At 42.8% G+C, this 26,953-nt stretch overlaps 1 protein-coding gene across 9 annotated transcripts in view; it reads left to right on the top strand.

The window, feature by feature from the left end:
• Positions 1–26,953, top strand: part of EXOC6B (exocyst complex component 6B) — a 920,925-nt gene that overhangs the window by 408,077 nt on the left and 485,895 nt on the right. For all 9 annotated transcript variants that reach the window (XR_004540231.1, XM_033953524.1, XM_033953543.1 and 6 more), the window contains one exon: positions 17,272–17,340. Coding sequence is in view for 8 of the 9 variants with exons in the window: in XM_033953524.1 (XP_033809415.1) it covers positions 17,272–17,340 (69 nt within the window). In the remaining variant the exon portion in view is untranslated. The remainder of the gene's footprint in view (positions 1–17,271; positions 17,341–26,953) is intronic.

The raw sequence follows: 26,953 nt of genomic DNA, 5'->3' as shown, positions 1-26,953 counted from the left end.
TTACCTGCTTATCTAAGCCTTGCAGTTCTAAATGTTACATGTTCAGGAGGGCAGGGTACATCATGGCTCAAACTCTTATCTATTTAGCTTACAATGTGGTAAGGCAGGGACATATATTTCAAGCAGATGATGTCAGCAGATTGTACACTGTTTCCAGCTATGTAGGCCAGAGCAGTATTTCAAACAACAGTTAACCATTTCATGACCCTACAAGTATATCAACTCTTCTCACAGTAAACAGTAATTCAAACCTCAATCATTATGCCTTTTAACTTTTTTATAGGTCTTCAGAAGTGCCAATATTAGCCAAGTGTTTTCAATGGCTAAAATACTATTTGGCACTGGCCTCCTCATTAGACTTGTTTTTAATTTTTATAAAGTGTTTCTGTGATTTGTGCTAATATCTTAAATAAATAAAAAGTCTTTAACTTATCTTTTGTTGTTGAATTTTTCCTTTGTCACTAATATCGGGAAGGGACCTGTCATTCCGTCATGTTTCGCCTGAAGGCTGTATCAAGAAAAAGTCCCCTGCAATAAAATTTTTTTTTAAAGTTCAACTCAGTAAAAATCATCGGCTTAGTAAAAAACATTCATGCTATTATAGTCATTTCATAGGGTTAGTTACTCAACCATATATCACTTGATAGTTAAATAATTGCCCCTTTTATTTTAGCTCCACACCATCCCGATTATTAATAGCTTTGAGACAAAGATGGCCGCGGCGTTTTTTAGTCCATTTTTTAAACCTTCCACTCCACTGCCGTCAGGGGCAGTAGTAGCGGATCAGGAATCAAATAAGAGACATCCATTCTATTTCCTGGTTTAAACCCCACAGGTCCACCATATTTAAGTTAAAAATTCAGCTTTGTTCACAAAAATTTAATTTGCGCTCATAGTTACCTCCCTCCCACTCTACTTTTACATAATGTATCACTTGCCATTGGACATCCTGTGTCCCATGATTTTTCTGCTGCCAGTGATGTACAAGCGGCGCTTCTATAATATTATTCACAATGCAGGATTTGTGTTCATTCAACCTAATATGGACTGGTCTCTTAGTTTTTCCTATGTATATCAGTCCACACGGGCATATAATACTATATACCACATTACAAGATTTACATGTTGTCTTAGTCTTTGAATGAATTATAGTGTCCCAATCCGGGGGTTGCCATTCATCACCCTCAATTATGTTGGCACACCACTGGCAGTTACCGCATTTCACATGTTCTTTATCTATATTCTGATCTTGTTCTTCATCACCTCCATAATATCTATATCTTGCTAGTTGTTCACCAAGATTACTACCTCTACTATATGCATTAGTGGGAAATTCTACAAATAGATCAGGAATAATTTGTAACACGTGCCAGTGTTTTTTCATACTGGTTACCAGATTGTTGGATTAGTCCACTTTTTAAACCCAGGTCACTGAGCACATTGTAAAGAGTCTTTCACTTAACAAAGGTTGTGGATATAGAGCATTAAGAAAAGCATAAGAAAAAATATTTTAAAAAATAGTAAAAATAATAAGAAGCATTACAGCATTATATTTTTGATGCATATGTTATGAATACAATGCCATGGTATTATAAATGCATTTGGTAATATACAAACTCCATAAATGTTAGTTCTGGTTGCACTCTGATAGGTGGCCTGCTTGTTCCACTTTGTTTTATATATGTTTGGATTAACATTGCTTGTTATATTTACTACAGAGCAGAACAGAAGTGTTTTGTCGGGGGAGTTCCCCGTGCCCCTCCTTCTTATGTTTCCCATTGTAGTGGTTATTGACTGATATGGTGCAAATTGAAGAGATGCAGGACAGCCCACTGAGGAAGGAGGCAGAGCTGAAAAAAAAGTATATGATTCTTTCTGGAACTGCTCACAATTAGAGGAAGTTAACCCACTTGTCAAGATTTATGTACTGTGTTAACAGAAGATTATTGAGGTAAAATCCTAATCTTCCCTTGCCAGTGAAAATCAGGATGGGTTACTTTAAATAATTTTTAAGATTATGGTGTCAGGGCTGGGACCAGTAGGAGCTCGGGAGGTCAGTACTGGCGTTGGCAGCTGTAAGCATGCTGCTGTCTTCCTTGCTGTTCCCTGCAGAAAACATCTTTAGCTGGTGGAGTTTAGGGATCCCTGCCAGCAACATCAACTACTACTGCCCTGCTACTTGGATGTGCATGAACCCAAATTGGGTAGGCCTCTCCCTACTTATGGCTATGCTACTGGTTTGGAAGTTTCAGTTTAGCTGTAGTTAGGATACCAATTTCAATTCTAAATAAATACATTCTTTGGGGGGGGGGGGAGGGGTTGTAGAAGCACAGGGCATAAGAGCTGGCCTTAGCTTAGAATCTTATGGTTGGGTCCTATGAGCCCAGGTGCACTACAGATATGATGTATAAGGCCCCCATGAAAGTTTTGATTTATTTTTCGGGGATAGTAATGCTGATAGCACCTTATGGTTTTCATTGTAAGAAATTAGGTACTTTTTCTTCCAAAAAGCCTGAGAAAATGCAGTCATTCAAGAAAATGTGTACTCAAAGAAAAGAAATGGTACAATTTATCATTAGTTTAATAAATGAAAAAGAATACTGCACTACCTTTTCATATCAATAAAGAAAGTTTTCTGAGGCGAACAAAAAAATAATCATGTTGGGGTCCTTTCTAAGGACCTGGCCTTGATAAGATTTTTGTAAGATGATCAGCCACTGGTCCTGCCTAATGTCTGGAGTAATAAGATGGCTTGATGTATTTGGCCTTGTCAGTGTTAAGGTGAGAAAGAGGACCATGGAAATAAGATGAAAAGAAGTTTGAGACATATGCTTTTTTTGGTCTGATCACCATTAAAACAGAGTCTGGGTCTTTGTATTGTCAGAAGCATTCTACAGAGCATGTCACTTAAGTGACTTCTGCTTTTTCCATTCTCTTTCAGCAGCTGATAACTCATTTCCTCTGCTCTGGAGTACACAGAGTTCTTCCCAGTAACTCTTCAGCCTGTACTTTGGATTGCTGGAAAACTTTTTGTTTTCCAAAATCTGTACTTTACTCGTACCATCTCAGATAAGAGAGATGTAAGGCAGCATAGGGCTTTTTTTTTTTTTTTTTTTTTTTTTAAAGCTACGAGTTAACTTTCCATGCAAAAACTCTGTTAACTTGGGCTAAATGAAAATTTTGTTATGAGGATTTGATATAGTGGCAATATCTGTTGGAAGAAAACATAAAGCAATTAATCTCTGTTCATCAAAGGGTAATAAACTTATAGCAGAAAACTGAAGTTTGTTGATAAATATCAGACTTGCCAAAAAATGACTTGTTTAAAAGGTTATTATATATAGAGCTGCATTTAACAATATATAGCAAAATGAAAGGCTAGTACCACTATAAAAGAAAATAGACTTACTTTTTACTTTTCACAATAATTTGTTGAAGAAAATTCTACAAATAAGTGCCATTTGGAAAGGTTTAGGACTATGATTCTTGACTGTATAATTCTAGGTCTCTTATCAGATCAGCAAGAAGATGAAAGTATCTCAGTTCTTTTAGATCAAATAAAACTAAATAGAGCCAAATTTACTGAAGGCTTTCTCCCATTTTGGCCCAGATTCTGTATAGGATGTCTGGTCTCAAAAGCCGATGGGCGTCCTGTATAGAATCGGGTCTAAAGTAAACTCGATTCTCTAACTGATATCCATGTTACAGATGCCGGTTAGAGAATCAGGTTATTGTAGATGTGGCTGCTAAGCTTATCGCAGCAAGGGATCTTCCTGCCTTGGTAAGCTTAGTGGCTGCGGATACCAGTCCCCCCCACCTTCCTCAATGAACACAACAGGAGAGATGCCCAATCCCACCTGCCTGGAATACCCCCCTCACCCCCCCCCACCCTCCCAAAACAAACTCAGCAGGAAGGATGTCCAATCCCTCCTGCCTGGAACACCACCCCACTCCCTGAACGAACGCGGCAGGATGGTGCCCAATCCCTCCACCCGGAAACCACCCTTCTGCCGTATTAATTTGGGTGGGGGGTGTTCCGGGGAGGAGGGATTGGGCATTCGTTTGAGGGGGTGGGGGGGGGACTGGCGGCCGCTAAACTTATTGCATCTGTGATAAGCTTAGCAGCTGCATCTACTTACAATGTAGGCCAGCATTTTGCTGGCCTACCTTGCACGCGTCTCTCGCTGGCCGAAGGAGATGCGTATGGCTGCCTAGGATGCGTACGGCCGCCTATCTTTAGATGAGCTTAGGTGGGCATGCGGGCCTCCCTAGGCTTCCGGAGGTGCCGCCAATGTAAGCGGCCTGCCTCAGGTGTTTTAAAAAAACAAAACAAAAAAAAAAAAACGTGCATCCCCATTGGCTGGTTAGACAGTGGTAGGATACCTACCGCTGCTTACAGTTGCGAAGCCATTTAGAGAATCCGGGCCTTTGTTTCTGTAGGAAGAATGCTTGTGAGACCTAGAAATGGCAGGAAACTGAAATCATTAGACAAATCATGTGTTATTTTAAAATTGTATGAAAACAAAAAAAAATAAACAAAAAAACTGATCAGCAGGTATTTTGCTTTCAGAATTCAGATTCATCTCTGCTAGTATCTTCTGTGAATTAATAAATGGGTTAACCTCCCTTTGTGTAATGCACTAAATGGCAAAACATCAGAATGTTGGGCTTCTGTGTGTTGGTGGTGGTGGTGGTGGTGGGGGGTTAAATATTGGATGCATTGGAAAAAATCAGTTTGTCTTCAAACTTTTGTTTAGTTTGCTATGTGAGAAAGGTTTTATGTAAATTTATTAAAAAGCTGTTGCTGTATGAGAGCTTGCAAAATAGCTCAATAATTATATTTTTCAAAACTAGCACTAAACCAGTTCTTGCCCAAAGAAACCAAACCTACAAATCTCTGTTGAGAAGTATAATCATTATTTTCTCCTAGACCCCCTAGCTAATTTCATGAAAGGCCTATTACACATGAAAATATCAATCAAGACTCTACCTATTGTTTAGAATCTTAACATTGTGCTGTCTGCTCTCATGAAGTTTCTCTTTGAGCTTCTTATACAGTATAATCTCGTTATAATGGACTTCAAGGGACCTGGAAAAATGGTCCATTATAGCCAGAGTCTGTTATTTCCAGAGTTGCATTTTTAAAAAAACTTTATTTAGATCAACTTGAAACAACGTTCAATCAATGAACAACAGTCACTGCACAGCCATATCAGCAACATCATGAACAAAACTCAGCAAAACATTGGTATGGCACGAAATGATTGCAAAACCAGAACACTAAAAGATGTTCTAAAGTATTATGTCGTACTGTCCTGGAAAGAAAAATACTTTGTCATTTTCTTCTGGGCTGCATTTTGATACTATATCACTGGCATGCAATGCGCCTTGTAGGCGGAGCATGCATGTTCGTTATAGACAAAGAAAATTACAGCTAAAAGTGGCTCTCGGGACCAAAATAGTTATCCATTATACAGTGTTCTCCCCAGAAATTTTTTCCAGCCGGGTGGCATGAAAAAGTAGTCGGGTTGGGCAGGATGGGGAAATATTTGGTGGTGCAAATTTGGTACATAAGAACATAAGAAGTTGCCTCCGCTGAGGCAGACCAGAGGTCCATATCGCCCAGCGGTCCGCTCCCGCGGCGGCCCATCAGGCCCATTGCCTGAGCAATGGTCCCAGACTATCCCTATAACCTACCGCTACTCTTATCTGTACTATGCAAATTACCCCTCCCTGCTCACGGTAAAGGAGTAGGGCAGGGGTGTCCAACCTTTTGACTTCCCTGGGCCGCATTGGACAAAAAAAAAATTTCTGGGGCCGCACAAATACTAACACTAGCTGATGAGCAAAAAAAAAAAGGCCGAGCAGGTCCCAAATTTGCAATCACTAATATAGAAGATGTACGTATCTAATAATAAACCTTCATTAAAGAGACACTGTGGAGAGGAACCCAAAAAAGCAGTAATACTTACCCTGACTGAGTGATCCTCCACGTACACTGCTGACAGTAGAAGTAGCCACAGGCTTCCACATCTCCACTCTGATGAGCAGGGATGCGCACTCCAGTTTTCCCATTCACTTCTATTACAGCTACGGTGAGCGTCTTCAGAGGTGAGCCTCATCAGAGCGGGGATGCTGAATCAGCTGTCAGCAGCGCACATGGAGGATCGTTTAATCAGGGTAACTATTACTGCTCTTTTGGGCCTCCCACTTTGAGCTTAGGCTCCCTCAAAATGAACATCTCCCCTGCTGTAGCTAGTAGGGATCCTCAAGCCTCACCAACTGACGGCCACCTCTTCCCCCTCCAACTTCCCAAGTTCTGCAGGTGGTAGCAATATTGCAGAGCTGCTGCCTTCCCTCCTCCCTGCCCCCCCCCCCCCCACCTTGGCTTTCATGCATGCTTGAAAGCAGTGGCTGCAAAGCTTGGAGATTTTGGGTTGTCAGACTGGAGGAAGATGCCAGGGCTTGGGGCATGTGGCAGGGCTTGGGGATCCCCAATAGTTCTAGTATTTGTAAATTGCACTCAGGTGGGGAGAAACTTTGGTGCCAATCTACTAATTTTGGGCTCCAGTCCCTCCCCCAAATCAGCTGTACAGTATATGACTATGCCACTGAATACAAAAGTAATTGTGATGCACATATCCCAAAGCTAACATATTCCAGTTAATAAATTCAAAATAAAACTATTTTTTCTACCTTGTTGTCTGGATATTTTGTTTTTCCATCATCTTGGTCCCAGTTTCTCTTTCTGCTTTTTGTCTATCTTCAACTAATTCTCTTTCCAGTGTCTACTGTCTATTATTTTCTTCTCTTCTCTCATTCCATTTCCTTCTTATGCCTGTCTCCAACGTATTGATTTTTCCCTTTCAGCTTTCTTAACTTTTTCTTTTCTGCCTCTGTCCACTCAAATCTTGCCTTCTTTCTCGCCCTTCTTCATTTTAAATGTTCAGCTACCTCTCAATTCTCCATCTTCTCTTAGTCCCTAGCTCTCCCATTTTCCATCTCACTCCTTTCCCAGCCTCCTATTTCTTTCTATCTACTCCCCATTACCACATTTCTACCACTCACTGCTCTCTCTCATCTTGTCATCTCCATTTTGACCTCATCCACATGGCTCACCACTTTCAGAATCCCATCCCTCTCCCCACTGGTCAGGCTATAACTCCCTGTCCCTTTCTTTCCATCCCCTTTCTTATCCCAGATCTCATCCCTCCTGCCCTCCCATGAGTCCATCTCTCCTCCTGTATCCCCATGGTACAACATTTTGCTTCCTCTCTTTTCTGTTTTTTTCTTCCCTCCCCCTTTGATGCTGAACAGTGAGATTGGAGGGGAAAAATAGAGAGATGCTGCATCTCTCTGCCTTCCATCCACAGGCCTAAAATTTCTCCCTACCTCCCTTCCATCCCCAGATCCAACTTCTCTCCCTTTCTCTTCCCAACTGCCCCCACCCCATCTCTCTCCATGGGTGGCATGATAAAATAGCTGGGTGGGGTGGGGCAGGACAGGGAAATTTGGTGGTTAGAATAGGGTCATTAAATCCTGTGGCGTACCTAGTATATATGACAACCAGTGCTGATTATTTTTTAACAACTCCCTCCTCTATATAAAAAAAAGTTATTTTTAGTAATAATCCATGAATCAAACAACAAGGATGAACCTAGGAAAAGGCAGCATCTTAAACACTGCAATGAGCACTAGAACACCACATGAATTGTAAATCTAAACAAGCCTAATCATGCACAAGCATGATTTTGTACAATCAATGCTTACAGAAAACCATGTCCTTTTCATACACAAAGAACACAGAAAAATGCTCGCCCAATATGGAATAATCACAAACTAAAAATAGAAATATGTAGACAAAAGTTAAACTGAAAACCCCAAGAAATCAGACTGCATACAATGCAACACCACAGAAACAGTGACACATGTCCCCTAATACTGTGCAAAATATAGACAGTAGATGTAAATTTGAAAAAAACTGATACATAATCACCACTTTACAAATTAACAAATAGAATTAAAACAAATGAGAAATAAGAAAATACCATTTTATTGGACTAATCCATTTTTCAATTAGCTTTCAGAGGCCAAATCTTTCTTCAAGACAGTACAGTATACTGTTATTATGGTATCCTGTCCTGAACTGAGGAAAGGGGGGTTTAGTCCCCATAAAAATTGCTTTATTTCTATTTCCTATTTATAAACTTTTATCAATACATAAAGCAACAAAAAAATTTTCTACCTTTGGCGTTTCTGCTTCATCTTCTCTTCACTCTCTTCTTTCTATACAGCGTTTGTCCTTTATCCCTTCCATCTATCTGCCCTCTCTCTTTGCCCCTTCCACCCAGCCTCTGCCTTCTCTCTACCCACCCCTTCCATCTACTGTTCACCCTCTCTCTTTTCCATACGCCATTTTCCCTCTTTTTATGTCCTTCAATAAACTGTATATCCTGTGCCCTTTCTCCTTTGTACATGATTCATTTCAGCTTCACCCCATCTCCATTTTTCTGTCTCCACCCCCTCCACTATGTTCTGGCATATCTCTTCTCCTTTCCTTCCTTCCCACTCCACCCCATGGTCTGGCATCTCTATCTCATTCCCTTCCCTCCCCCCATGCTTTGGCATCTCTCTTTTCTCTGGCACCTCCTTTCCTTCCTTTCCCTGTGGTCTGGCATTTGTCTCCTTAGTTTCCCTTCCCTCCCCCCATGCCCTGACATCTCTCTCCTCTCCTTCCATCCTTCCCCCTGGTCTGGCATCTGTCTCTTCCCCCCTCCTTATATGCCCTGACATCTCTCCCTTCCCCTCCATGATCTGGTATCTCCTTTCCTTTCCCTCCCATGGTCTTGGAATCTCTCTTTCCTCTCCCCCCCCCCCAATTGGGTGCAGCAGCATCATTTCTCTTCCCTCCATTGGGTGCTGCTGCAGCATTTCTCTCCCCCCTCCACTTGGCCAAACTGCAGCATTTCTTCCCCCCCTGCAGTGCCAGCAGCAGCATTTCTCTTTCTCTCCCCCCTCCAATTGGCCACAGGTCACTGAGTACAGCATTTCTCCTCCCCCCCTCCCCCGCAGCGCAGCATTCACAATTTGTTACAGGCTAAGGCGGGAGATAGAGAAGTGAGGAGGGAAGCTTACAACTAGCTACTTTTGCTTGCTTCGGGCCTTCCTCGTTGCCGGGTCCTTCCTTTGCAGAAACAGATAGTTGGTAGGACCCAACAGCGAGGAAGGCCCAAAGCAAGTAAAAGCAGCAAGTTGTAAGCTTCCCTCCTCACATCCCTATCTCCCGCCTTAGGCTCATGCCCTCGGGGCTTTGTAGGCGAGACTGCACACTATGCCGTCTTAGCAGCATGCCCATGCGAAAATGGCGACCCATTGAGGCCAGAGACTCCATGGCTCTACGTTCCTCATACCAGGTGGAGTTGTTCAGGATACTTAGACTGCCACGTGCCTTTCCCCCACACAAAAGCTCCCCATTGGCGCACACACGCTGCAAACTCTCACGCAGCCCGTGTACGTTCTGCACCAGTTGCTCAAGTGAAAGTGGCTCATGTAAGCCTAACTGCTGGGGTCTCTGATGCATGCAGTGGCCCTGCCGATGAGTGCAATGGTGTGGTGGCCTGCGCGCAGAAAGCGCCCACGTATAATGAGTCAGCTGTGGGATCAAAGCCACAGTACACCGTCTGTGCGCCGCTCTGCAATATTAAAAAGTCAGGCTGAGGCAGAAGTCAAACGTTGAACTTCTGATGACTCTTCAGGCTGTGCTGAGTCAGCCCTGGTAATCCCCAAACCGGTGAGAGGGTTTTTTGGGTTTTTAAAAAAATATTTGAGCAGTAGTAGCAGGATTTGCGACTTACATGACAGCCAGGCAGTCATCTAAATTAGCTGTGCGGAGTGCCCAGCTAAAAGGCTCTAGGGAGAACACTGATTATATCCAAAAGTCCGCTATATCCAAAGATTTTCTGTATGTTTATAATGGCGCTCGGTTGGGACCAGCGGACCTCGTCCGCTATAGGCGAGGTTCCGTTATAAGTGAGTCCGTTATAATGGGATTATACTGTATCTTGCTTTCTCAAGCTTCTCACTTGGAAAGTCATTTTCCTCATAGCCCTCACCTCTGCACGCCATGTGAGTGAAATTGAAGCTCTTGTTTTAGATCCACATAATATAAGAATAGCTTTACTGGGTCAGACCAATAATGGCCCATCCTGCCCAGTGTTCTGGCTTTACAGTGGCCAATATAGGTCACAAGTACTTGCCAAAAACTCAAATATTAGTAACATTCCATGCTACCAATCAAGGGAAAGCAGTGGCTTCCTCCATGTGTGTCTCAATAGCAAACTATGGACCATTGCTCCAGGAAATTGTCCAAACCTTTTTTTTTTATACCCATCTATGTTAACCACTTTTGCCACATCCTGTGGCAACATGTTCCAGAGTTTAACTATTCTCTGAGTGAAAAAAAATATTTCTATCTTTAACTCTGAGTGTCCCCTAGTCTCCAGTAAAAAATCGATTCACTTGTCAGAGGCAGTGCGATCAGCAGACTTAGGAGTGATGCACACAGAAACATGGGGCTCCTTTTACAAAGGCGCGCTAGTGGGGTTAAAGCACGCTAACCCCTGTGCTGGCCAAAAGCTACTACCTGCTCAAGAGGAGGCGGTAGCGGCTAGCGCGTCCGGTGGTTTAGCACACGCTATTACGAGCGTTAAACCGCTAACGCGCCTTTGTAAAAGGAGCCCTTGGTCCTGCATCAGCATCTTTAATGCTGCATTTAGGAATCCAAGGACAACAGCAAAAAGAGAGTGAGTGGGATGTAGGGAAACAGATATTTGATGGGGAAAGAAGCCAGAGAGAGAGAGATGCGCCTGCATTTACAGGAAAAAGATTTGGGTTGGAGAGTCCAGTTTCTCGGATAGTCTGGATTTCCGGCATCTGTTTTTTTAGACTTGCATTATGTCAGGATCAGTTTTCAGTTGGTTTACTTTATTTTTAGAGAATCATCAATTTCAGGTATATGTTGGTCAATCTAAATCCAGTTGAATGTCACTTTATTCTGGTGTACTTTAGGGGTCAGCCCTTTCTGCTTTACTTTCTAACATTTATATGGTACTGGTTTGAAGATTCTTGTTTGTTTAGGTATACATTACTGTCTGCAAATATTTTACAGTTTTTATTCCCTATTGTCTTAATGTTTCTAAAATTCAGATTTTGTTTTTATCTGATTTGACTGATTCAACATTTCTGCAATCTTTTTTTTAAATTATTTTGATGGCGTTGATGGGAAATTTTAGAACTACATCTGATATGGTCTCCTTAAATGGGCTATTTGGTATCCTTTAACATTCCTCTTAAAGTACCCAATATTTCTCTACTCTTAGCTGATGTTGCAACAGAAAGCTCCTGTTCATTATTGAAATTATCTACAAGTAGGATCTCTCCTTTTTGCATCTTCCTGGTGACTTTTCATCATGTCTAAATCTATCTCTTGTCCTTTTGTTTGGAAGTCCACGTATGTAATGGTTCTTTAAATATTGAAAGCTTAGCCTTTTTGTGGGCAGCCCACAATAATTATACTTCTTTCTGTACTTATTTCTATAACAACTATTGTTATCCCTCATATAGAAAGCTATTCTTCCAACACCCAATTTTGTCTTTTCTGAAGAGATAATAACTTGGGATGGTTACATCCTTATCTTTATTTCCATTTTACTAAGATACTCTGTTTGCAACCATATTGCCATTGTACAGAGCCATGGTGAGACCTCATCTGGAGTACTATGTGCAATTCTGGAGGCCACATTACAGTAAAGATGTGCGCAGAATTGAATTGGTTCAGCGGACGGCCACCAGAATGATCTCGGGGCTCAAGGGTCTCTCGTACGAAGAGAGACTGAACAAATTGCAGCTCTACACTCTCGAGGAACGTAGGGAGAGGGGAGACATGATCGAAACATTTAAGTACCTCACGAGACGTGTCGAAGTGGAAGATGATATTTTCTTTCTCAAGGAACCCTCGGCCACAAGAGAGCACCTGCTCAAACTCAGGGGCGGAAAATTTCATGGTGACACCAGAAAGTATTTCTTTACAGAGAGAGTGGTTGATCATTGGAACAAGCTTCCAGTGCAGGTGATCGAGGCAGACAGCGTGCCAGACTTTAAGAATAAATGGGATACCCATGTAGGATCCCTACGAAGGTCAAGATAAGGAAATTAAGTCATTAGGGCATAGACAGGGGGTGGGTAAGCAGAGTGGGCAGACTTGATGGGCTGTAGCCCTTTTCTGCCGTCATCTTCTATGTTTTTTTTTTTTCATTCACATTTGCTCCTAGTATACTTTTCCTTATACAGTATGCTAGATGACCCTACCTGGTGCATCCCAAAAAGCACTGTGTGGGGCAGTGCATTGTCACTTTGAAGATGCCAGAGGCAGGAGTAAGTGGGTATCGCTCCTACCTTGAGGTAAGAGGGGTCAGGGGTTAGGGGGTGCCATTAGACATCGCAGAGGTTTATTTTACAGACTGGTGGGGGGAGGGGTGTTGCCACAGTCCAGAACTCTCTCAGCATACATGTGATATACTCAACAGGAAGCTAAACCTTAGCACACCAATGCACACACAGGAAGTTATTATAATTTTCTGAAATATACTTTATTGAATAAATATAATAGATGTACTCACAGTTGGTCTATTGTTGAATATTGCAGCTGAGGTGAAGATTTGAAGAACAGAAGCTTTGTGGCAGAGGTGAGAGAATAGTTAGATAGTAAGGTATTCCAAATTCCAGAGACAAAATGCTGAATTGTTCATGTGTGTGGTCGTATTCTGTCAGTGTCATTATACCCATGTTACCGCGCTCCTAAAATTGATTCATTGGTTCCCTGTCTGCGTCTGCAAACAGTTCAAACTCCTTTTACTGACCTACAAGTGACCTCTGTGGCTCCTCAATATCTCTCCTCCCTTATCTGTCCCTACACCCTGCCCCGAGAACTCAGTTTTTCGGGTAAATCTCTCTTGTCTCTACTTTTCTCCTCTACTGCCAACTCCTAACTCTGCCTCTTCTGCTTTGCTGTGCCATATGCCTGGAACAACCTGCCTGAATCAATACACCATCTCTGGTGGTATTCAAATCCAGTCTCAAAGCCCATTTTTTCAAAACTGTGTTTAGGTCCCGTGTTCCCTCTAAGCTGAGCAGGAGTCCTCCACCCACAGTCTCACCAATAGAGGGTGCTGTTTTACTGTCACATTTTTCAATTGTGAGGGACAGGCAAGTTCTGCAGGACTCCAGGGAACATACCTGTCCTTAGCGACTGAAAATATTCCACCCCCTAGTGGTAGCAATGCAGCTGGAGGACACCTGCTCAGCTTAGAGGGAACAGTGGAACCCTTTCAACTTGTAATACACTACAGTGTTCCCCCGTGAATACACATTTCGCGAATCGCAAGCTCACTAATTTGCGATATTCTCCAACCGCCTCTTCCTGTACTAAATTCAGGCTACACCAATCAGGAGCTTTGTATCAAAGCAGCTCCTGATTGGTGTAGCCTGACTTTAGCAACAGGAAGAAGCGGTCAGAGCATACAGCGAGTGATTTTGCACCCGCCAGCGCCCCAGTTCCCCTTTTCTGCCTCGGTGCCCCAGCTGCTCTCTTCTGCCTCAAGCAATTTTGCACCCACTGGCGCACCAGCTGCCCTCTCCCGCCTTTTTAACCTTATTTGCGGGTTTTCAAAATTTGCGGGGGTTCCTGGAATGGAACCCCTGTGAATTTTGGGGAGAGTACTGTATATCTGTTTCTCATACCCTTTGTGGCCCCTACCCTCTCTACCTCTTCATCCCTTTATATTTCCCTTCATGAGCAGCATATATTAATTCATCCTTTGCCCTGTATGCCTTTCATAATTAGATTGTAATCTCTTTCAACCAGTGACCATCTCTTGGGTGTTTATTGTACAACATTGCATGTATCTGATAGCATTAAAGAAATAATAAATAGTAGTAGTACTAGATCGCCATGGATTTTGTTATGTTGATGTTTGCAGGGAAGATGAGGGGCCTACCAGATGACCAGGCACTTTTATGGTTTACTATGGGGGGTGGGGTTAAAATCTGGTTAGATCACGAAAAGGGAGGGAGGCTGCTAAACTGTCAGAGATAAGATGAATAGGTGACTTTTAGCAATGATCAGTGGATTACTGTTGAGATTTTGACATGGCAGTAATTTGCATGCTCATTGATTATAGTATGGCACAATATTTTTATTTTCCTTTTTGCAACAATTTTGCAGTAGATTACTGGCTCTATGGTTTATTTAAAACTTGCTATACCGCCTGGGCTATATACAGTAGATCTCAGTGGCTTACAGTGCTAAAATAAATTAAAAGGTTGAAAAGGAACTAATTTCTATTTATGTTCCTGTTTGCTTTCGTACCTGTTACTGAAGTATGAGCAGTTTATCTTACACCTTACACTATGAAATGTGTTTATGTATATATTAGATATATTGTCCAACATTTTGAAGCATTTCCCCAGTGGTCTGATAAGTAAATTTCAGGGTGCCTTTATCAGTAATATTTTAAGTATTCTCTTTTAGCAGATAATCAAATATAACCAAATTACTTCCTTAGTGGGTCTATATAGCAAGATTAGTAGATGATATAATAATGTTTGCTCAGATAATTATGTTCATATATTTTTAATTGATTGAGAACATTGTTCTGAATTTGATAAATCCTTTTGAAGTTTTGTTGTGGCTATTTTCACATTTTCAACATTACAGGCGCAGTGTCTTTTTTAAAAATTCTTAGTTGAACTTACATATACTGTATATACTCGAATATAAACTGACCCGAATATAAACCGAGGTAACCTTTTTTCCCCCAATAAAGAAAGAAAAAAGGTTGATTCAAATATAAACCAGGGGGAGTTAATATTCAGGTACAGTGCCTTGCCTTGCTCTGTCTTGCCAGGTTCTGCACCCTGTTCTTCCTCCTTCCCTGCCCTGCCCTACCAGGTTCTGTACCCTATCTACCCTCCCTCCCAATGTCTTGCAGGCCTCCACCAGGCCTGCTGTAAGTTCTAGTGTCGGGACAGCAGGGATCCCTCCCACTTCCTGTCCCAGCTGATTCTAAGAATTTTTACCTCCCTCCCACGTCCCCCTGCATACCTATAGAATTTCTGGTGGTCCAGTGGTGAACCTTGGCAGGAGCAACCTTCCTTCACTCTACCCGTGCAGAGCCGCTAGCTGATTGGCTGCCGCGAGTTCATTGCAACCAATCAGCTAGCGTCTCTGCACAGGCAGGAGTGAAGGAAGGTTGCTCCTGTGTGTTCATCACTGGACCACCAAGGAGTCTAAAGGTTCGTGGGGGAGGTGGGAGGAAGATAAAAATTCTTAGAATTGGCTGGGACAAGGGCGGGAGGGATTCCTGCTGTCCCGGCCCACCACTGGACCATCAGGGATTTAAAAGGTACACTGGGGAGAGGGAGGGAGGTAAAAGTTAGTAAAGTCGCAGGGACAGGAGACTGAAGGGATCCCTCCTGTCCTGGCCTACAGCTATACCACCAGGTCTCATGACAGGCCCAACAAAGACCTGCAACAGGTTTGAGGGGGGGGGGGGTGGGTCAGCACTGACCTGAATATAAACTGAGACCCTCATTTTTGGGCCTTTTTTTGGCCCAAAAAAATCTCTGTTTATATTTGAGTATATATGGTAAATGCAAGTTTGCTTGAGAAGACAGTGCTGAAATATTATACCTTTCAGAAGCTGAAAGGAAATATAATAAAAATATCAGGTTGGGCTTTTATTTCAGGCTCTGTTGTCTTTGGTGCATGAGGCATAAAGAGAGTGCTATCACCAAATGATTTGGAGTATCCCTTGCAATATACTATTGCTTATTCATTATACCATATATACTCAAATATAGGACGAGATGTTTGGGCCCAAAAATGGGGATCTCATCCTATTTTCGAGTCATCACTCAACCCCCCTCCTGGACTTGATGCAGGCCTCTGATAGGCCAGGATGGAGGGATCCCTCTCGTCTCGGCCCGACTGATACTACTAATAATATGACGTCGGGTCCTGTGAGTCCCGTGAGAACTGGCGGCAGCCATTCAGCGACCGGCGCAGCTTGAGAAGCTCGCTCCTGCATACCTGTGAACCCCAAGCCTGGAAGGAGGTGCACCGCTGGGCCACTAGGGATAATAGAAAAGGTATGCAGGGGGTAAAAATAAATTATTAGTAGTATCAGCTGGGACAGAAGATGGGAGGGATCTCTCCTGTCCCAGCCTACCACTAGACCACCAGGTGAAAGAGAAAGTGGGACAGAGTGCAGAGCCTGGTAGGGAGGAGGGCTGGCTGCATAGCCTGGTAGGGCAGGGAGGGAAGGTTGCTAGTTGCAGAGCTTTGCAGGGCAGGGAAGGAAAGGGGCTGGGTGCAGAACCTGGCAGGGAGGGGGGCTGAATGCAGAGCCTGACAGGGGAGGGCATGAGGGAAAGGACACTTGGTGCAGAGCCTAGCAGGATATGGCACTTGAATATAAGCCCCCCCGTCTTATATTTAAGTGAACAATTTTTCCTCCTTTTGGGGGGGAAATGGGGGTCTCGACTTATAATCGGATCGACTTATATTCAAGTATATATGGTACTTTTGGTAATATATATTAATTCTTTATCCCAATGTAATTTAAATCCTTAATTGTAAGGAATTAACCTTTAATAGTCAGAAACTTATAAAATAAAAAGGTCTTTACAGTCTTTCTAAAAGTGCTATAATCATGCATTCCTCAAATAGGGAAAGGCAACAAGTTCCAGATATTGATTCCTTGATATGATACAGATCCAGTTCAAAGATTTTTATTGATTTAATAAAATACAAATGTAATACAAATATAAATGTTAACAAGGCAAGATACAGACAAGTTGTACAAAGCAAAGAATCATAAAATATTATCTTACAACAAGCTGACCCCTGTCTATCTACAAAGAGAGTGTCAGCACAACCTGCAGCTATAACCATATACAATATCCAAAGCACAGAGGAACACCGAAGAAAGCTTTTATTTATTAATTTTGTCAAACTAGGAAAACTTAACATCATTTAATTTTGAAGACTATATTTATTGCCTTTTAATAATAACTGTATCATTGACTTCATATATTCTGGGACATCTCCATATAAAATTTTAAATACAATCATGCATAATTATATGATTTATGGGCTGTCATTTGGTGCAGTTTGTGATCAGTTTTCTCTCTGTTTTCTGATATTTTTGATAGGTGCCAGGAGCTCAAGACTTGGTTGATTTCTCCCCTGTCTACCGATGTTTGCATATATATTCTGTTCTGGTGAGTCAGCTTTCGTTTGATGCTCTCAGAATGGAGTTCCACAGTAGTAATTGTATTGATAAAGTTGACCTGATCATGTAAATCAGTGTCCTGCAAACTTTGTCGAGCGGTGGCACACTAAATGTAATGGCTGCGGCTCGAGGTATCCCAGAAGTATGTGATGTCGACGTGATGATATCACACGCATGCATGATGTCATCACATCGACGTCCAAGCATGTGTAAAGGCCCTCCAGACGGGCCTTGAGCTGCCAGTGAGGGGTGCAGGTAATGAAGACGTGCGGAGAGAAGTAGAGACACTGGTGCCAGCTGTTTGCCTACAGGATATGCCTCTCGCCATGAGAGGCACGTCTTGCAGGCAGTCAGCCAGCACCAGCATTTCTCCTTCTCCCCAGCATCTTGCAATACACTGCTGTAAATGAGACACCTAATGAAAGAGAACCTGTATCTTATCAAGAGCAGGGAAAATATTCATGAATACTTAAATGATCATCCCAAAGTTATAAAATAATTGATCACAGTATTCCAGCAGACAACGTATGCTTTCATTTTATCATGATACCCTGTTTTTATTTATTTAATTTTCTATACCATTCTCCCAAGGAAGCTCAGAATGGTTTACATGGATTTATTCAGGTACTCAAGCATTTTTCCCTTTCTGTCCTGGTGGGCTTACAATCTAGCTAATATAAATGGGGCAATGGGGGGATTAAGTGACTTGCCCAGGGTCACAAGGAGCAGCGTGGGTCTGAACCCACAACCCCAGGGTGCTGAGAGCTGTAGCTTTAACCACTGCGCCACACACTCCCCTTTTGATCTTGCTACTAATGCTATTAATAGTTAAAATTTCTGTAGTGCTAACCGATATATACAACACTGTATAGACACACAGTATAAGGCCATCTCAAACTTTTAAACTAGCTCTAGTATCAATCCTGCTCCCCCCAAACAAGTTTCATTTTAGGTGCATGCATGAAATCGAAGCTCTATTTAGCTAGTCAAAAGAAACTTTCTTTAGCCATTTTCTTTGTACATTTGGTTGTATTTCTTTGGCTATCTATACATTTTATATACACAAACACATAAGCAAAAAGAAATAATTATTAGAAGGAAATATGTTAGATTCACAAGGGCAAAAATGATAGAAAGGTGACAAGTAAAGAGAACTTTCTCTAAGCTTGTCACATATAACCACTGCTCCTGGAAGTCTCGGCAGCCATTTTTGATGCAGAGAAAGAATGGACATGAGCAAGTGGGAATCGCTTCTGCCCCAATGTGCTGCTAGACCACCAGGAAGTCACAGTAGGCCTGGAAGGGGATGGTTACTCATGCTTGGGAGGGAACACTAGCTGCCGGCCAGTGGGCAGATGTGGTTCGGGGGGAGAAGGAGGATTTGGCGACAGAGGGAGAAAACTTGAATATAAACCGAGACCCAGAAATTTGGTTTATATTTGAGTATATATGGTAACTGCTCATCCTGCAGATCTTAATGGACATTCTGGACGTCCCTTCCGGATTCCATATGCTAGGTGTTAAATCTCAACCCGCAATCTGGTAGTTGCAGAAGTCCAACACTTTTCTGAGCACATGCTCCACCCCCTTAGACTGAGAGCTAGAAACATATCCAGTTTCAATTTCTGCAACAATCTGTGCAGAAGTCTTTTGCAGTTGTTCTGCTTCTTTTCTTATTTTTATCGCTTACAGTTCATTTTATTCGGTGGCTTCAGTGCCTTGAGACCCCTTCTGGTGGTCCACTGTTGGAGGAATTCTGGTGGATCTGTGAAGCCAGCCTGCTGTGTGCCACCCTTCTTTGACTTGGGATTCCTTCCTCTGGGAGTTCGCTTGCCCGCCGACCTTATCACAGGTTTTAAGCACAGGTTGTGTGCATATGGAGCGAAACCCCTGGGTTTCGAGGTGCAGGCTGCTTTTCCCACCTCTGACTGCGTGGATGAGGATCCGGGGAGGGTGGGGGAATCACAGTCAGTGTCTGCCGTCTGGCAGACCGAAGATTTCAAGTCTGGTCCATTTGGAGCTGTTTCTGAGGCAGAAAATCCTTTTCCTTCCTTCTAATGCTGTTTAAAGCTGCTGACAGTCTGACATTGCATAACTGTGAGTAAACCTCCATTATTTCCTATAGGAATTTCAGGAGTGGCTTGCTGAATGCTTTTAAAGTCATTTTTTTCAGTTTCTGAGGATAGGGTTCAGGTCCCTCCCCCCCAGACCCCAAGTCACTTTTATTATTTTAGGGTTTTGTTTATTTTTGCCGTTTTTGATGCAAATTTGCTGGTGGCGGCCATCTTGGATTGTCAACGATCTTTTTAAAAAAGTTTTATTTCTGCTTCAATACCTCTCGATTTATCTAAAAATCATTTGGAATGGATTCCCTAGTGCAGTTTCCAGGAGGGATGGAGGTCTCTGACTGGATTGGTAGACCTGAGAAGCAGTCAGAAGACACAGGGAGTCAAGGTTCCAGGCTTTTTAAGGTAGAGGATCTCCTTGTAAACTGTTTCAACTTCCATCTTGCAGCTTGCAGTGCAGTGCAAGTCTCGAAGTTTATCTGTCAGGTCGTATACTTGTTTCACTTATTTGAAATTCACAATGCATGTGTAAATCCTAGTCCCACTCACACCATGCCCCTGTGGACTTACAGTAATGCAGATATGCATGGATAAAAATCGGCTTTCTAAAATTGGTTTTAACAAGTACATAAGATACATGCATGTGTATGAGATAGTTTTACATGTGCCTTTCATGACTAGGGCTTCTAAAATGAAGGCTTTAGTTTACTGCAAAATCTTGGAACTGGTGAAGAACAGAGTTCTGTCAGTCTTTTAACCATAGTATATTACAATATTTGAAATTGCTGTCATACAACCTAGGGGTTGGAGGGGGAAGAGAAACAAGTGGATTCATAGTGGACATAGTAGTTAGGATAAACATGACCTTCACACATCTTGGAGATGCGACGTTTCAAACACTGAATGGTACTGAGAAGCAAGATTCACCCTCTCCTTAGTGACTTGTATAATCTTATAACATTAATATTGGTGGTGATAATGATTTCTTCTCTATTTAATTGGTATTTTGTGTATAATGTTGTTGACTGTATGTGTGTGTGTGTGTGTGTTGCTATACCTTTCATTCTATACTTACAAGATTGCTTAATGATGACTTGATATCTGGGGCAATTCTATACTTTGCCTGTGTGCAAGTTATTTATTTATTTTAATTAATGGTGATAAGGCTTCTGTTTTTATCCTTTTTTATATTACCTTTATGGTGGGTACATGGCACCTGATCCGGAAATACAAATCTGTGTGCATAATTAGAACCTGCTGTGTCTGGAGTCTGAGTTCTAGTTCTTTTCACTGCAAAATGTTGCCTGTGCAAACAAATGCTTTTATTTTCATTTCCTGGCATGTGTGTAGTCATTTTTTTTCTTTTACAATAAGGATTTAATAGTGGGCTTGTCTGCTGGGTTTCAGATCACAGTTGTGTTCGGTGCTGAAATAGGATTCTGGGCTGGAAGTCATGAAGTTTCCTCTGGAATCTCGTCTCTGCTACTGTGTGACCTATAGGGCACCAGTCACAGGGTGAACCTTATTTTATGGGTGTTTGCATGCTAAACAGAGCATTGAAATGAAGGAAAGCTTCCAGTTGACTGTGTTAATGGTCTCGTGTGGATGAGATCAGTTTGTTTACAGATGAAATATTTAATATTATACAGTTGAATTTTCTTTGTCCTTTTATGCATTATTTTAATTTGGGGAGAAAATTTATGCCTGGAGTAAGGCTATAATTTTACTGCAAATGCAATCAGAGATGTCTCTGTACTAACTAGGGTATTTTAATACAAATATATTTTTGATGTCTGGAACTCTGATTTGAACTGTTGGTAAAGTACTAACTACATCATCAGAAGGCATCAGGCAAAACTGATAATAATATCTCCCTCATACCCTTTCACCCTAAAAAGTTGTCGTCAAAACTTGCCATTCCCAATAGCCTAATTTGAACTTTTGGCCCCACAGATAAGGACACACACATAGAATAAACAGTGCAATATTTTATTATTTTTAGTGACATCGACCTTTGAGTCACCTCCATTTTATGGCCATACTGCTTCTGAATTCCCAGAGGAATTATTTAAGAACTTCTGTTCCTATCTTCCAGGCTTATCAGCAGGGCAGGAGTTCGCATATTGTACCAGGAGGTCAGCTCTCGGTCATGGTCTTGTAGACTGGGTCTAGGCACCTGTAAATCTTGATTTGAGCAGCCAAGGCAAAACAAAAAAAAAATATCAAACAAGGCAAGAGACTTTTCCAGGAAATGCTAAACTTTCTCAGGAAGGGCAGATAGGGAAAGAAAGTGAACAAGAGGTCAGACAGCGGTTAATTTGAGAATTACTCTCTGAACTTGTTACTGCAACTGATGGCCAGGAACAGCGATTTCTGGCAGGTGGGTCATGATGGACTATTTTTAAACAGTTCTCTTTCTTTACTTTATAGTAGAGAGTGACATGGGGACAAATTTGTCCCTGTCCCCGCAGTGACTCAGTTTCCCCGTCCCGTCCCCATGAGTTTTGTCCCTCTCCCTGCCCCATTCCTGTAAGCTCTGCCTTAATTGCACAAGCCTTGAACACTTATGATTTTAAAGTATTTGAGGCTTGTGCAGATGAGGATGGAGCTTGCAGGAATGAGGCAGGGATAGGAAAAGCACTTCCAAGGAAGGGATGGGAAAATTAGTTCCCACAGAAATGGTGAAAAATTTGTCCCCGTGTCATTCTTTACTTTATCCCAGGACAAGCAAGCAGCATATTCTCACTGATGGGTGACGTCACCGACGGAGCCCCGGTATGGACACTTCAAGAACTTGAAAAAATTATTGACGTCTGCACCGCGCTTGCTCGAGTGCCTTCCCGCCCGACGTAGGCGCATGGTCCCTCAGTTTCTTAGTTTCTGCGGAGCTAAGAAGTCGCATTTCAATGACTGTTGAAAATTTTTTATTTCGCTGCCTTCCCGCTCTCGTAGTTTATTGACTTTTTGTCAGTTTCTTCTTTTCTTTCATTGATAGGTTCATTCTACATAAAAAACAAACAAACACCAACACAGCACAGGGATATCGTGTCCCAGTCCCTAAGTTTGAGTTCTGGCAGCTTTTGTTGTTTTTCCTTATAGTAACATTACTGAGGAACTCTGTACAGCTGCCACCTGGTCCTCAATTCATTCTTTCATTGTCTGGTTTTTTCTCCAAACGGGATGGGCACTTTGGCCATTATGTTTTCCAATTGTATTTCTTTGGCCAACTCCCACATTCCCATCTCTGTTAGCTTGGAGGCCACCCATCAGTGAGAATATGCTACCTGCTTTTCCTGGAATAAAGCACAGTTACGTACCGTAACAGGTGTTATCCAGGGACAGCAGGCAGATAGTCTCACAACCCACCCACCTCCCTGGGTTGGCTTCTTAGCTGGCTTATCTTAACTGAGGGACCGCGCGCCTACGTCGGGCGGGAAGGCATTCACGGTGTGGGCATCAAGAACCTTTTCAAGCTCTTGAAGTGTCCGTACTGGGGCTCCATCAGCGAAAATATCTGCCTGCTGTCCCTGGATAATACCTGTTACGGTAAGTAACTGTGCTTTTTAGTTAAGAGCTTTTATTAGTTAAGATATTTTTTAAAATGTTTATTATATTGTGAATTTGGGCACTACCCTTCAAACAGTATATAAACACAAGCCCCATGTGGTAAGTCTGGTTTCATTACTAGTTCATTGGCATAAATCTCTAGCCTTTCTCTCCCTACTTCAATACACTTCTGTATTTTAGGATTGCACAAAGACATTTTAAATTGTCAGTTGAAATAGCATAAATTTGGCAATTTTTTATGTGCAGATCGATTTTGAGCATAATGTTCTGAGTGTTTACATTTATCATTTTTATTTGCTTATGCAGTGTTTTGAAGTATCTTTATTATGTGAAGTTTGCAAAGAATATTTATCATGCTACTTATATGTTGCATGATTATTTTATAGCTTTATATAGGTCTATTTGGAGCCAAGTTTTATTATCTTATAGGAAACCATTTATTTGTTATAGAGAAAAATAAAAGGAATATTTTTATTTCAAAACATGATGTAGAATGCCAAAAGCCCTGTATCACATTGCATCTCTGTGTTCTCTCCACTTACAACACACTGGCATCTTAGTATACCATTTTGTACTGAAGGTACCTTTTAGGATAAGGCCCTCCGTTAGTAGTGCAGAGACTTGAGCCAGAGACTGAAGAGATTTAAAAAGGCTTTTATTAAACAAGCATATATGCTGGACTTCTGGGCAGAACTGGCTGCATAAACAGAAGACCCTGAGGATCTCGGACACCAAAGTTATATAGGGTCCTAACCAGTCCAAACCAGTCTAACCAGCTCTGACCAAAAGGTAACAGCAGAGAGAAAAACAAAACCATAAATCCATCCTATAATCTATACAGCAGCATCCTGTTGCCTCCTAGCCGTGCCTGGCACTAAGACAGATACATAGAACAGGCCTGCATGCATACGTGATTTCTCAGAGCAATAAAATGGAGTCACAGGTTGTTCTTTGTACTAATTATGACCCACTGATCTAAAATGGAATTTCTTCATCTACACCGTGACCCAGCTATGTCAGCTAGCTAGGGATCCTTCATTCCCAACTTTTCTTCTGTAGGCTAGCTGACTAGCTGGGTTACGGGAGGTCAGGGCCATCTGTATCAGAGGTGGGGACTGGGTGATAGGAGGAAAGGGCCAGGACTAGGGCGGTGGTACTTTTGTCAATCGTAGTCCTAATAGTACGGTTAAGGGTTTTCAATAAACATGGTAACAGGCAAGGAAGAACACAAAATATGACAGAGAATACCAGGAAAATTATGGTGAGGGCTTTAAAGAGTCCCGGTTTGGAGGCCCAATCAGTCAGTGAGTTGAGTCCAAACATATCAGTAGAAAAACCCTTCCAAGTCTGGACAGGAACGTGAGCTAATCTGGTAATCTTGTCTATGACCTCTTCAACCACAAATCCTTCATCATCTAGTTGTAGACAGCAGTTGGAGAGATTGAATTTTCCACATACCCCTCCTTCAGCGGCCAATAGATAATCTAAGGCCAGTCGGTTCTGATAGATGGCGGTACGCATCATAGTGTTCACTTTGGCCAGGGCTCCCAGGGCCCTAGCTGTTTCATTGGTGATAACTTCTAAAACCGCCTGCAGTCGTATGAAGCGGTTAAGCATGTAGATTGGGGTCCGGTACCCAAACATACCATCATCAGCCCAAGTAGCAGGACCGTAGACAGCAATGATGCGCTCCGGGGGCCAAGTGTCATCCCATTTACCAATTTCCAAACTTCTTTCAGAACGGGCCCGTTGATCGAATACTGGGACAGCCAGATGTTCTCCTTCGGATAATGGGAGGAGGAAGAAGGCTGGTTTGATAGTGCCCAGAAAACAAGTGCCAGTCCAATTTGAGGGTAGAGTGGGGTACGCCATTTTCCCACAGATCCAGTAGTATCCTTCCGGTGCAGCCCAAGGGGCAGAAGCAGGCAGGTTGAGGTAGACATTTAATGTGGTAGCATTGCCAGTAGTATTCCATCGTCTGGGTATTTTTAACTTAGGATCTCCGGTCCAATAAGTCCAACCGGGCTGAGAGGTGCTATTTTTAGTCCATAAGGATTGGCACTGCAGGTGTCCAACACGAGTGGTAAAGGATGGTCCGAGACGCTGTATGCAGTGTTTTGCCAGAATGGAGTTTTTCAGAGGCCAGCTGGGTGCCCTTACCATATATCTGTAGGCCCACAAGATAGCGAGCTTTCCGGAGGCTATCATCGAGGTTCCATTTAAACGGCTGTAGGATAGTGAAGTTAAGTGGGTTACAGTTCTGGAGGCCACAGTCAGAGGTAGTCACCACTTTGGATAATATGGCTCGGGTGGTGGGTAGTCGGGTCATACCCCAAGTAGCCCAAGATACACATTTCCAGTAGTTACAGTAGTAGTGTTCGGAAGACCCTTCACAGTGGGACGGCTTCTGTCCCGCCAGGCACATGTATTTATCATTGTGCATATATTCCCTCCTCCATGCTAGGGCACCACAACGTCCAAGGAAGGTGGGGTTCTTGTCCATGGCATGGCAAGCATCAAAGAGGACTGAGGCTGGGACATGGGGATTAGTGACCAGGGTTTGTTGAATCAGGGGGCCCTGATCCCAGACTGACCTGACCTCTATCCAAGTATCCCTATTAGTTGCTTTGGGGTCGAAACAGATCTGTGAATCTCCATTATTACATATAGAATATTCAACCTTGTTTTATATACATACAGGGGTCACTAGTTGACCCTTACACTCATAATTAGTTTGAAATCTAATAACATTTTCCGTTTTGCCCCCATTGTCCACTAGTGCCACACAAGGGGCACACCCAGGCGTGGGAGGGGTAGGGGACATGGACAATGTTGGCAAGACGTAAATCACAAGCAGTAAATATACAACAGAGTTCATATTAAATATCTTGTCAGATCTCCAGATCAGACTTGCGTGATTACTCTTCCAGAGTGTGGGGCAGCCACGTGATTTTCAGTTGAAGGTCAGTAGGCCCTTTTACTCAGCAGCGGGCTTCACACGGCTGTAGTGAATCCAAGACTCGTGGCGGGACAATTTGACAGCTGTGGGGGAAGCAAGTAAGACAGTGAAAGGCCCTGCCCAAAGGGGTTTCAGCGGTTCTTTCTTCCATACTTTTAGCCACACTTGATCCCCAGGTTTGTAGAGGTGAACAGGGGTTGTAATTGGCAGCGGGGCTCTAGAAATGACCCAGTTCTATAATTTCATAATGGTCTTTCCTAGCTGCTTTATCTCTGCGTCTGTGATAGTGTTCTCTATCTGTTCAAGAGACTCAGGGTCTAGACTGACTATTGGCGGGGGTCGGCCATACATGAGCTCAAATGGGGACAACTGATTGCGTTTACCTGGGGTACAGCGGATGCGAAATAGAACAGAAGGGATCAGTTTGGGCCATGGCAGGCGGCTTTCTTCTGCCGCTTTGCCGAGGAGGGTTTTAATAGTTCTGTTGATGCGTTCAACTTGGCCAGAGCTCTGGGGTGATAGGCCGTATGTAATTTCCAGGTGATTTGCAGAGCCCGAGAGACTGCTTGTGTGACTTGTGATATGTAGGCGGGGCCATTATCGCTGCCAATCACTAGGGGCAGGCCATAGCGAGGGATGATGTCATGGAGTAAAGCCTTTACTATTTCCCTACTTTTCTCTGTGCGCACTGGGTAGGCCTCTGGCCACCCAGTGTGGGAATCAATGAAAACCAGGAGGTAACGGAACCCATGGGAGGGGGGCAAGTGGGTAAAATCTGTAGAGAGGACTTGCATGGGGTGTGAACTGATAGGCTGGTGACCAGGAACGGGGGGTCTGACAGAAGAGGGGTTGTGTCGGAGGCAAATGACACAGCGGAGCAGAACATGGGAGATGAGTTGAGAGAGATTCGGGATATAGAAATTCTGTCGGAGAAGAGTGCGGAGGGCTGGGTTACCGGCATGAGAAAAATCGTGTGCACGCTGGACAACAGTGAGGGCCAGGAGTTGAGG

The sequence above is a fragment of the Geotrypetes seraphini genome, chromosome 1, assembly GCF_902459505.1.
Source record: "Geotrypetes seraphini chromosome 1, aGeoSer1.1, whole genome shotgun sequence".
In the NCBI taxonomy this organism is placed as follows: domain Eukaryota; kingdom Metazoa; phylum Chordata; class Amphibia; order Gymnophiona; family Dermophiidae; genus Geotrypetes; species Geotrypetes seraphini.
This window is presented reverse-complemented; position numbering and strand designations above follow the sequence as displayed.